Below are 12,579 nucleotides of genomic sequence, written 5' to 3' on the forward strand. Positions count from 1 at the left end.
CATTTGTCTGCTGGGATTATTATCCTACATGACTCTATGTCTCCAGAGTAAACGGCTCCTTTGGAGGGCGTAAAATATGCCAGATCCTCAACAAGAGAAACAGGTTTCTAGTACGGACTCAGTAACGGAAGCTCCAGTGAAATTAGAAGCCAGTCTCTTGGCACAAGCCTGGCCGTTTCAATAATCTTTGGACTTCAAAGTTGTTTCCTCCCTGTGACAGCTCTCTTTCCTCTCTTTCACAGGCATATTAAAAGGAAAAGGAACCCTTCAGAATCTTCTGGAAGCCCTTCTTCTCCCTGCTTCAACTGGCTCCACTCTGGGTGGGCCTAGTGACAGCCAAATTTTCTGTGCCCAGTTAATGAAAGAGCCACATGCATCCCTGCTGCTTTTGTGGGTAGTGCAGAGGGGACAATTCTGTATGCAAATGGTACACAGTCTAGGAAGGAAGAGGCCAACCAGATCTGTGGTTTGGAGGCCTGGGAATGAGGAGTTAGACTAGGAGCGTGATGAAATAGGCTGGAGACTCATGAAATCCTCAGCTGGTACTGGAGTCCCCTCGGCCATTACACGCTCAGCCCTCCCGACCCCCCAAGACCCTGGCCAGAGGTAGACAGAGATCGACTGCAAGGTATGCATGTTGCATCCAGTCAGAGCTGCCTGAGAAGGCAGTTCACAAAAATGGGAGCCGGATTAGACGTTAGAAGGAAGGCTACCAGGGAGATACTAAATCAGGGACTGTGCAAGTTCATACCCTAAACGGAGGCACATGGTGTCAACAAGTAGAAGGCCAAGGCTAAAGGTCTAGCCGTGCTCTTGTAGAATTTAACACTACAAATTCTTGGGGCACTCCTGTTCATTATTAAAAAAAAAAATATATATATATATATATATATATAAATATATATTTTTTATATATTTATATATATATAAATTAAAAATAAATTCTATTTGCTTGCAAGCCGAAGGTATCATCTGTCTCTCCAAAATGTATCCTAGGGGGCACCTGGGTGGCTTAGTCGGCTAAGTGTCTGAATCTTGAAAAGCTCATGTTTTCTCGGTTTTCACGAATTCGAGCCCTGCTTTGGGCTCTGCACTGTCCATGCAGCACATGCTTGGGATTCTCTCTCTCCCACTCTCTCTGCCCCTCCCCTGCTCTCTCTCTCTCAAAATAAATAAATAAACTTAACAACAACAACACCTAAAATGTATCCTGAATCTGACTCACTGTACCTTCTCTACCGGGACCACCCTTGCACAAGCCACCAAGTTCACTCCCCTGAACAAACGCATTGAGTCCCTAACTGGTTCCCCGTTTCAACTCCTGCTGGAGGTCCTATCTGCTCTCCACATAGCAGCCAGAGCCATCTTCTTAAAAGGTAAATCGAATCCTGTCGTTCCCCTGCTAAAACTCTTCAGTCATTTCCACTTTCACCGAGGATGAAATCTGAACTCCCGCCCCCAGTTTGCAAATCTCTGCAAAGCTGCCCACGTCCCCAGCGTGTTCCCCTTACTTTCCCTTCCCTCGATGCAGGTCAGACACTGCGGCCTTCTTTCGGTTTCTGAAACATGCCAAACTCGCTTCAGCGTCTTCAACTTTGCATTGACTATTTTCTCTTCCTCAAACAACTCCTCCTGGATCGCCACAAGTTCTGGCTCCTTCTCAGACTCGTCTCAGCTCAGATACCTTCAGAGAAGCTTTCCCCATCCTTCTGGCAAGTCCATGGCTGTGTTTAATTTTCTTCTTAACACTTATCCTTATCTGAAATTGTGTTTACACGTTTATTTTCTCATTTTTCCCAGTACACTCTGAGAGAAAAGATATTGAATTGTCTCATTAACTAATGCTTTCCTGTGTGGCAGGTTCTCGACTGATGTTGAATGAATAAAAGATACACACAAGGATTTAATAAGCATACTTTGACGTCCAGAGTAAGCCCATCTAAACGGTAAGTTCATTTATGTTGGTATGACTTGTTCTTAGGGACTCCAGTCTGATTCTGCTTTGGTAGCATTAAGTTAGGTATTTAATCATCTCTCCTAACCGTTTGTTAGAGATTCTCCAGTCTCTGCTTTTCTGGAAAGGACAACAGAATTCAGGGCTTTGGGGGGCGTCTGGGTGGCTCAGTCAGTTAAGTGTCTCACTTCAGCTCAGGTCATGATCTTGCAATTCGTGAGTTCGAGCCCTGGTTTGGGCTCTGTGCCGAGAGCTCAGAGCCTGGAACCTGCTTCAGATTCTATGTCTCCTTCTCTCTTTGCCCCTCCCCTGCTCACACTCTGTGTCTCTCTCAAAAATAAGTAAACATTAAAACAATTGTTTAAATAATAATTAAAAACAAGAACTCAGGGCTTTGGTCTTTCACTTTCCCACAATTTCTCAGAATTACTGGTGTGGGTCTGACATTGCTTTTGGTATGTTATTTCAGCACTCTGGGATGAATCTGTCGGAGTCTGGACACTTGACTTGTAGGAGAGAGACTGCAGAATCTCCTCGGTGCTTTTTCACTGAATTGGGGTTTCACTCCTTAGTTCTTCCCATATGCCTCCTGAGTCTATAGCACCCCATTTGGACCCACAGGAGAGGCCCTTCACATGGTGGCTTATAATCCGTCGGCAAACAATTTCCAGAATTGACTCTGCCTTGACCTCCCGGGTTCCTGCCAGGCCCCTACACTGCCTGTATAGCTAGATCGAGCCTAGCGCTGGGAGGAAACAGGGTAGGGTGTTAAGATCTGGATCCTGGCTACCTGAGTTTGCATCCCAGCCCTGCCACGTGCTGGCCTTGGTCTTCGGTTTTTTCATCTATAAATGGTCCTGACTTTATCAGCTGGCCAGTACCCAGCTCCACTGGGACAGGACCCCTCTTTGTTCTTACTAGTCCATTCGGGAGTGGGATCCAGAAGCTGGGCACGCCCACAGACCTCCCACATTGCCTGTGACACTGTACTTCGCCGTTCACCTCTGGTTTGGGGACCTCCCTGCTGGGATCACTGCCTAGTGCTTGTCACCAACCTCCCCACATGTCACGGGCCATCTGCCTGGATGGGCTTTTCTCATTATGTCTGCTGTGCCTCTCTCCAAGGGCAGAAGACTTAAATTTCGAGTCCTAGACTTAGTTTGGAATGTCCTGCAGCCAAACTCCAGTTCTGATAGCCCCTAACATTAGGTGAAGCAACCGGTGACAGAGACAGAGCAAGGGGACTTTGACAAAGGACAGGGCATCTGGTCAGTCGTCACTACCAAACGGCTTTAGGGATGGCTTGTTAGTGTGGCTGTACAGAGCTATCTAATCAAGACTCAGCACCCACTTCTAAGATTTACGGACAGCCCAAGGTCCCAGGTTGGCCTCCTAATTCTGCTTTTCCACTCTCGTGTTCCAGCCTAATTTCTTTTTTGGCCTTGCCTTATTTCTTTCACATGAGGGGGAATCAGAGCCAGGGAAAGCCTTTTAAGAATAAATCATCTAACCTGCTGTGCTCTCAGTAGCCACTGCCTGTCAGGAATAGAGCCTGACACGGTTGAGGAATCGGATAGATATTCTCTGCGAGACACTTCATGTTCCAAAGCTTATTAACCATATTTCTGATTAGCTAATTGCCTGGCACCCCATACGGATTCATTAGTTTTTTCATTGTATTAATTAAAAGAGGAAAGCAAAGTCTGAAGCAAATAAAGACCTAACCCCAAGGTTGGCAGCCGGTGAGGCTCAGCTGAGAGAATACGGGAGCCCAGGGGGCACCTGGGTAGCTCAGTCAGTTAAGCATCTGACTCTTGGTTTCGGCTCAGGTCACGATCTCATGGCACCTGGGTTCATGCCCCACAACAGCCTCTGCGTCAGCCCAGTGGGTGGAGTCCAGAAGAATGGGAGTTCTGTGTTTGAGAGACATTAGGAGCTGTCCCAGGAGAGGAACACCTTGGCCATATTCTCTCCTTGGAGGACTCTTTCCATTTCAAATATGGAAGAAACCTCATACAGTTCCTCCAACCCAACTCTCATTTAATAGAGGACAAAAGTAAGGCCCAAAGAAGGGAAATGGTTACCCCAAGTTCAAACCCCCTTTTTCCAGACTTGAGTGTGGGCTTCCTGAGATTTACCTGGATAGGTCTGGATTTACCTACCACCTCAGGCTGTCATACATCCATACCCCACCCATATCCTCTTGCCTCTGTTTTTCAACAATGTGTCACAACACCCAGCGGGGAAAGAGTGGAGGAAGCCATCCTAATCCCTTAGGTCAAATGTGTTCCCTAAAAGAAAGGCCCAGAAGCCCCTAGCCCTCTCTGTGGCAGGACTCCTGGTGGAGCCTTGTTTCAATGCCCAAAGTAGATCCTGCAGGCTTGGGTGATGCCCATAGGCAGGGGGAAAGTCCTAACTGGATTAACAGGCTTGGCTCATGGGACCAAATCCCACTACCCTCACTTGAAAGCAGGCTTTTTGGAGCACAAATCAGCCGGTGATACAGACCAGATGGGTGCTCCCAGGAGGAGAGGAAGAGAAGTCCCTTGCTTGGCACCCCTCCCCCAGCCAGCCTGGTTTCTCTTTCTGCGGGTCTGACAAGGGGCAGCTGGTGACCCTGGGAGGGTCATAGGCAGAAACATTAGCTGAGGGCCTGTGGGCAAAGGCCAGCTTGGAGGAAGGGACATGATGGTCCCAGAGCACCCTTCCCTCAGAGGCAGGTGCTTACCGAGGGTCTCTTCTAAGAATTCACGAAAGCTGGTACCCACAAGCCTTGTCAGAGCATCCAACAATACCCTAGTCATCAGCTCTTTCCCCCTTGGACTCTGGCAGCACACTCCCTGGGTTTAAATTCTTGCTCTGCCCTAACTAGAGAGATCATCTTGGGCAAATTCCTTCACCTCTTGGCACCTCATTTTCATTATCTACCAAAGGAGAAAATAACTTATAGCATGATTCCTAATTAAGTAAAAGTAAGCTACTTCTGTTACCAGCGACCCGTTTCCAGGCAAGACAACTATAGGAACAACACCAACCCGGGGGGGGGCCTGGGTGGCTCAGTTGGCTGAGTGCCTGACTTCAGCTCAGGTCATGATCTCACGGCGCGTGAGTTCGAGCCCCGCGTCAGGCTTTCTGCTAACAGCTCAAAGCCTGGAACCTGCTTCGGATTCTGTGACTGTCTCTCTCTGCCCCTCCCCTGCTCACGCTCTTTCTCTCCCAAAAATAAATACTAAAAAGTTAAAAAAAAAACAACACCCAACCCAAAGCAAGGCTATAGTCAGCCTACAGCCCGACCCGAACAGAAAACCACCATAAAGTGCTTACATAACACCCCCTGAGCACTCAGGAGGCCCTACTTGTATACAGAAAGTTCCCGCTCAGGTTCCCACTCCGGTCCAGTCCGGTCTGATGTGCTAATGAGGAGGCGGGGCAGTGCTCCTTCCTGATTGGTTGGAAGCGCCTCGCGCTGATTGGTCGACAATAGCAGGCAACTCAGGCAGCTCATTGGCGCTTTTTGGAGCCGGGTCCTCTGTTTTAAGTCCGGCTTGGGCAAAGGGCTGATCTTGGTCGCCTCCTACTTCTTTTCTGTAGGAGAAGCGGTTTAACAATGATAGCCAATGGTAAGTGCCCCAGGTGCATAACGTGGTTCACTTGGACCTTGTTCTGTTGGTCCTTTGTCTCCTTCTAATGGTGCCTGAAATTTGCAAAAGTTAGCCACAGGCATACCTTCTTTTATTACGCTTTGCAGATACTGTGATTTTTACAAATGAAAGGTTTGTGGCAACACTGTGCCGAGCAAGTTAGTTGGCGCCATTTTGCAAGGGCATGTGCTCCCGTCTCTGCCACGTTTTGGTAATGCTCTCAATGTTGCAAGCTTTATCGTAGTGTTATATTTGTTACGGTGATCTGCGATCCATGATTATGACTCCCTGGAAGCTCAGATGATGGCTAGCATTTTTTAGCAATGAGGTATTTTTAGGTTTAAGGTATGGGCATTATTTGTTTAGATATAAGGCTATTGCTTACTTGATAGGCTACAGTATAGTGTAAATATAACTTCTTATATGTACTGGGAAACCAAAGAATTCATTTGACTCACTTTATTGCAATATTTGCCTTACTGTGGTGGTCTGAATTGGAACCTGGATGAACTGGATGAGAAAAGGGCTCGCCCTCTCCAGGAGGTCAGAACCTCCATACTCCAAGGTATTCCTGGGAGTATACACTTTTATTAGTATTATCATTAATCTTTAATATTTTTTCTACACAGGACAAACTAAACATTTGGCCTAAGGTTTATGAGATACAGAGGCAAAGGGACTCCAGCTCCTGGAACCCATACGCAGTGACTGGAAATCCCAGGGATTCTTCTGGCCTTTCTGTGGCTTTTTGTAATCTTCTCCCCCCCCCCCCCCCCAAAGCATTTGCCCTTTGCCTTGACTGGTTTGGCCATGGGAATTTTCAGGGGCATTCTTGAAGGACTGACATATTTTCTGATTCTTGGAAGCATCAGGATTCCAACATTTGGAAAGTGCCTATCTTGCTAGAGTGGCTGAGTGGTAGAGTAAGCCTTTGATTCCAGACCGCACTATATCATTTTCTACCTGTTGGACCAGAATAGGGTTACTTCACCTATCTGAGCCTCAGTGTCCTCACGTGCAAATTGGGAGAAATGTTTGATCTACCTCACAGGACTGTTTGCTCTCCAAAAAGGGTATGTTCGAAATGCTACATTCAGGCTGTTATTTGTCACAGATAAAAGACAGGTGCCCACATTAAATACTGCGTGTCTTTGGACAAGTCGCTCAAGCTTTGTTAAGACTCAGCTTTCTCTTCTATTAAGTGGGGATGACTAAACCTAACTTCATAGGATTATTGTGAGGATTACAGGAAATTCTGAATTGCAAGCACTCAGTACAGTAGCTGATACATTATTATAGTTATTATATAATATTGATGTTTTACCCACCCTCATACCCTGGGACCCTTAATACATGCACAGCTGTATACCTGCACAGCCACACAGCAGGTGTTTCTGAGAAGGACAAACAGAATCCACTGATGACAGAACCACCCAAATGTCCCTGTTCTCACTTCTCCAGGATCAGCTATGCAGGTATAATTTATATCTCAGAAGCTTCTTCGTAGATTTTTGCCTGGGGAAATAACAAAGCTTTGCTCTCTTTTCTCTTGCTTTTACTCTCTTATTAGCTTGGTTTTTGCTCCAAATCCCCTTGGGGGGTAGGGGGGAGGGGGAATCCTGGTTGTATTTCTGGCCAGGAGGTGCATGTGACCATGGCTGCCTGTAGGGTTCTGACCTCCTGGAGAGGGAGAGCCCTTTTCTCATCCTGCAGCTGCTACCAGAGCATGTCGGGTGCTTTGACTTGACCCCATCCGGAACAGGTAGGGAAGAGTGAGCTGTAGTTGTTAGGAAGGTTTAGTTTGGAAGGAGGAGTCCCATGTTCATGGCAGGTGTGGCTTTCTTGCTGGGGATGAAGGGTGAGGTGGGTGTTATGTTATCCTTCAAAAAAAAAAAAAGATTTCCAGTTATTTTACCAGCAAAATGGATTTATTCAGGAGTAACACAGTTGCAGTGCATAACAAGGAAACTATCACAAAAACCATAGGCAAGTCCCACAAAGTAGAGGAACATTATTTAATGGAGAAGAAGGAGGAAATTGGGAGGGGATGTTCTGAAGGGAAGTCCACGGGAGAAAAGCAAGAGGTGAAGATGGTGTCTCGCTGACTTAGTTGCAGGGATACTGGGTATCTTTTAGGAGATGGAATGTACTTCTTTCCTAGTTGGGACCTGTAATTGATGATGCTTTCCTGTTGACTTTTCTTCTAGTGGGGCCTGTAATTGACAATCCTTTTTGAAATTGACTTGGAGTGGCCCAGGCTTCCCCTTCTAGCCTCCCTTTCTAGAATCAGGAGTGTACTTCAGTGAAGTTTCCCTTGATTAATTTTCACAGATCCTGTAGGTGAGAGGGAGAAAGGCAGAATTAAATTGCTGTCCTGCTTCCATTTGCCTGGGTTCCTACCAGCGCTGGGGAGAAAATTATGTCTTCCTTTCTCTGTTTATACAAAATGTCCTCTCTGATCAGTTGATGCTGTCCTTCCTTTTGTTTACTTATTTTTCCAGTCTTACTGAGATGTAATTGACACACAGCACTGTGTTTTAAGGGCTACAGCATACTGACTCACATATACTGTGAAATGATGACCCCAAGAAGCATGGTTCCTTTTTAGGAGCTAATGAGAGTCCTGTACCCTTCACATATTCTAGCTGATGGGCAGAGTCCAGTGCGTGGACCCTTGGGGGAGACCATTGAGAAAGGAATTTCTTTGGCTCTATTTCTTACTTAATTGGACATTTGTCAACATTTGTTCTGTAATTGCCTCTCCCGTGAAAGAGAGGACTATGTCCCATAAAGGGTGTTCTAGTACACAATATGCCTACGCTCCCTGAAAATTGCCATGACTACAGGGAAGCTAGTAGTTGTCATTTTGTCACTGGATTAATTTGGCCTCTTGCCCCATAAACTTTCTGAACCTGAGCCTTTTTGTTTTCAAAGTGGGAGGTGGAGACTTTCCCTTTCAAGTGGCTATAAGGATACAGACAGAAAACAGAGAATATAAATATAAACATAAGTCACCCAACACCGTGCCCGGTGTGTAGCAGCTGTTCAATTAAAGGAAGCTCTTTATTATATTAACGATGAATATCCCCTTTTGCTCACTTCTGAGCTTGCTCAAAGAGTATTTACTAGCCGCTTCCTCCCAGCTCTGAGAGAACAGAGCCATTGTGGGGATGACTGTAACAGACTTAACACCGCATGAACAAAGAGGAAGGGTTGCACTTTTCGGTTCGGCAACACTGCTGTATCACCAAAGCGGTACGTTGACCGCTAAGTGCTAAACTGCCACTGCCACCATTAAAGAGAACTCGCCAAATGCCTGTCATGAGTAAACACCTCTCTGGAGGTCACACCAACTGAGCAGTCACATCGCGTGGCACCATGCTCCCTAAATCTGTGTCTTAGGTAAGTAGTTTCCCAAATGTTCATGAGAAAGGCTTTCCTGATTGAATGCATTTAACAAGTGAGGTGTGCTGTATCCCTCTCTCATAAATGCACGGTGAAAAGTCTTGCAGTAAAACAAAAAACCAAAGTCAAACGTGGTTCACTTTGCTTAATCCATTGTTTCTCAAACGCACTTGGCCATGGAACCCTGTGTCGGAGTGCCACCTGTTAACATTCCAAGCAACTAGTGTTCCGTGGAGCAGATGGCAAGGAAGGTTTGTTTGCATAGTTGAAAGAACGATGGATAAGGAGGCAAGAAATCACTGCTATGTTAGCTTTCGTAATGAGCGTAGGTCGATTATCCTTCCTGGGCTGTAAAATGAAAACGTTGCTCGATAGGGTCGCCTGGGTGGGTCAGTCCGTTGAGCATCTGACTTCTGGTCAGGTCATGATCTCACTGTTCGGGAGTTCGAGCTCCACATCGGGCCGTCTGCTTGTTAGCACAGAGCCTGCTTCTGATCCTTTGTCCCCCTCTCTGCCCCTTCCCGCTCTCGAACTGCACTCTCTTTCTCTCTCAAAAATAAATATTAAAAAAAATGTTGCCTGGTAGACTCTTTGGGCCTCCTTGTAGCTCAGTGTACCTGTGGCTATGGCATCATTTATAGGAGATGGTGAAAGGTTAAAAACACATGGAAAACCAGGGGCGCCTGGCTGGCTCAGTTGGTAGAGCGCTCAAGTCTTGATCTCAGGGTTGTGAATTTGAACCTGATGTTGGGCCTGGAGCCTGCTTAAACACATGCGCGCGCGCGCACGCACGCACGCACGCACGCACACACACACTCATAACACATTCCTAGCTTCTGGGAATTGAAAATCAATATAAAAGAAATACATGCATGTCAGAATAGAGCACAGTGCCTAATAGCACGGAAGTATTTAATACATTTTTGCTAAGTGAATGAGGGAATGGGAAAAGGATGTAAATACATGCAAATGAGACAAACTGGTATTACAGGGTCTCAAGTGAAGGATGAGTGAGATCGTGAGTGACTGAGATATGGTGGGAATGCTTTCAGGTAAAAATAAGTTTTGAGCAGTTTTGAAAAGGATGGAAGGTAATTAGCACATATTCACCGCTTACTCTGTGCCAGATAATTTGCAGATGTTACATGAATCTTTGCAACCCTGTGAGGCTTGGAAAGGATAAATAGCTTGCTCCCACATCTGGTAAGTGGAGGTGAAGTTGGGCGTTGGTGGTTTATTATGTGTCTGGCTACCTTGCTAGGTGTTTCACATGTATTATTGTAGTTAATCCTCTCAACGGTCCCATGAAGGATGTATTATCCCCATTTGAGAGATTTAGATAGGTGGGATTATGAGAGAAGAGGGGAGGGATTAAGCAACTTGGTCAGGGTTACTCAGTAGGTGTAAGCATGAGGTCTCTGTGAGGGCGGCCTGGTCCTGAATAGCAGCGTGGACAACAGTATGAGTAACAGCTAAAAAACGTTACCATGTTCCAGGCAGTTCGTATTTGGAGCTCATTCACTCCCCAGGCAAGGGTCCGTGACTTTCTCCATTTTTCATGCCGGGACCCAAAGGCTTAGAGAGGTGTGCAATACCTTGTTCAGGTCGACCAGGCTGGTAAAAGGTGGGGCTGGGGTACCTGCTTCAGGGCTCAAACTCCTACCACCTGCGTTTTAGCGGCCACATTTGATAGAGGAGCCCGTGGTGATTTACAGTGTAACTCCACTGTAGGGGTCATTCGCTGTTACCCCAAGGCACATAGTGTGAAATAGACATCGTAAGTTCCCAAAAGAGAGTCTATTGAGTGCAAAATACTGGAACTCAGCCAGCCGGAAGGGGCCCTTAATCTCATTGCCCTGAGAAGCACTTCCAGACCAAGGGGCCAGACACCTGTGTGTGAGAAGACTCCTCCAGGGATAATAACATCTCCTGGGGAGGGAATTCATGCCAAGGACAACCCCCTGCCCCCGTCTTCTGGTACGGAGGCCCTTTGAATAGACGCTGATGCTGCCAGGGAGGATTTTAGTGTCCATGTAGGAAGCACGTGGGGAAAATGTGACAGAGAGCAGTCAGGGCTCCGGGAAGGATGGAGACGAAGGAGGAGAGTGAGAAGTGGAAACTGGGGATTTTGTAAGGCAGATCTTGTTAGCTGGATTTCTGGAAGACAGTAATAGGAAAGGATTTGTTCTTCAGTCGGCCTCAGCATTGCCGCACCTTTGGTGTTTTTCGTTCTTCTTCGCAGCCTTCCTGGGAGAAGGGAGGGGTTAAGAAGTGGTCCTGGATAGAGCGGGGAATTGCCTTGTAAATTGGCTGATTATTTTTCCTTGATGGGCTCAGGCGACCTCCCAGAAACGGGGGTGAAACAGAGGCAAGAGTGAATGAGGGAGAGGCACAGGCTACTTCCTGGGCCGCTCGACAGTGTTCTTTAGGTTCGGAAACTTGGGTGTCCTGACCATCCCAGGACTCCGGTCTCCTTTCTAGCTAGCTGTGTGACTGTGGACCAGTCAATGCACCTCTCTGAGCACCAGTTGTCTCTGCAAAATGAGCGCTTTGAACCGGATGACTCCTGAGGTTCTGCCCTGCTCTGCAGTGCTAGGATTTTGCCACCACCCACTTGGGATTCCACCCTATCCTGAAGACCTGGGGGGTCACCTGTGGACTCTGCTGATCTATTCCATCCGCCTTCCTCACACCCCTTTTCACAGCTCTGCGGGAAGCCGAGGGTGGGGGGCGGGCGGCAGTTCATTTCCAGTTGAACCCAGGCCCCCTCCTAAGCCCCAGGCAGCCTCGCTTCTGCTGCTGGTTTCCCCACTAAACTTGATGGTCTGATTTTAAAGGAGCGGTTGGTTTTAAAGGCACCGGCTGGTTGTGTGTCCCCGAGTTGCACTGCAGTGCTAAATGTCTGAGCGAGGCAACACCGGGAGAATCCAGGCAGCAGGCTGCACCGGGAGAGGGAGGGTGAGGGGAGGAGGGAGGGGAGCGCGGGGACGCGAGGCAGAGGGACTGAGCCAGGAGCGGAAACCACAGAGGTAGAGTCGGGACGACGCGGGGAGGAGCGCAGAGGCAGGGAGGGGGCAATGCCTATATAGACCGAGGGGACGTGATGCGGTGACAGCGTGACAGCGGGCGAGAAGCCAGCGGGAGTCTCGCAGCCGGGGGAGGGGTCTGCCCGCTCCCGCGCCCCCCACCCCTCCCGATTGCAGCCGCCCCCCACCCCCACTGTGCCCACGCCCCCTCGGGGAGCTGGGGTGCGGCCCCCATCCGGGCTCGGCTCCACGCGTCCTCGGGCTCCGCGCCTCCTCCCTGCTCCAGATGGGACTGGCTCTCCTCTTTGCAAAGCCGGGCTCCCAGGGAGATGCGGTGAGCAGCAGCCGGCAGCCGGGGCGCCCCGACCGGCGGGGCCCATGAGCGCCTCCCCCAGAAAACCCAGGTAAGAACTTCTGGACCTTCCTCAGCCCCGGAAGGACCACAGCTGGCTGCCCGGGTGAGAATGGGGTAGCCCCGGGGGACACTGGCGGCTGTGGAAACATTGGGGCAGGAGTGAGAGGTGCTGTTCGTTCTCGCAATCTTGAGTGCAAC

General features: G+C 48.3%; 1 protein-coding gene across 1 annotated transcript in view; it reads left to right on the plus strand.

The window, feature by feature from the left end:
* Window positions 1-12,356: 12,356 nt before the first annotated feature.
* The window catches only part of GRAMD1B (GRAM domain containing 1B), a 246,578-nt gene continuing 246,355 nt past the window's right edge, over window positions 12,357-12,579 (plus strand). The window contains exon 1 of the mRNA XM_047877602.1: window positions 12,357-12,430. Within this exon, the coding sequence (XP_047733558.1) occupies window positions 12,405-12,430 (26 nt within the window). The 5' untranslated portion in view covers window positions 12,357-12,404. The remainder of the gene's footprint in view (window positions 12,431-12,579) is intronic.

Source organism: Prionailurus viverrinus, chromosome D1 (genome assembly GCF_022837055.1).
Source record: "Prionailurus viverrinus isolate Anna chromosome D1, UM_Priviv_1.0, whole genome shotgun sequence".
Classification (NCBI taxonomy): domain Eukaryota; kingdom Metazoa; phylum Chordata; class Mammalia; order Carnivora; family Felidae; genus Prionailurus; species Prionailurus viverrinus.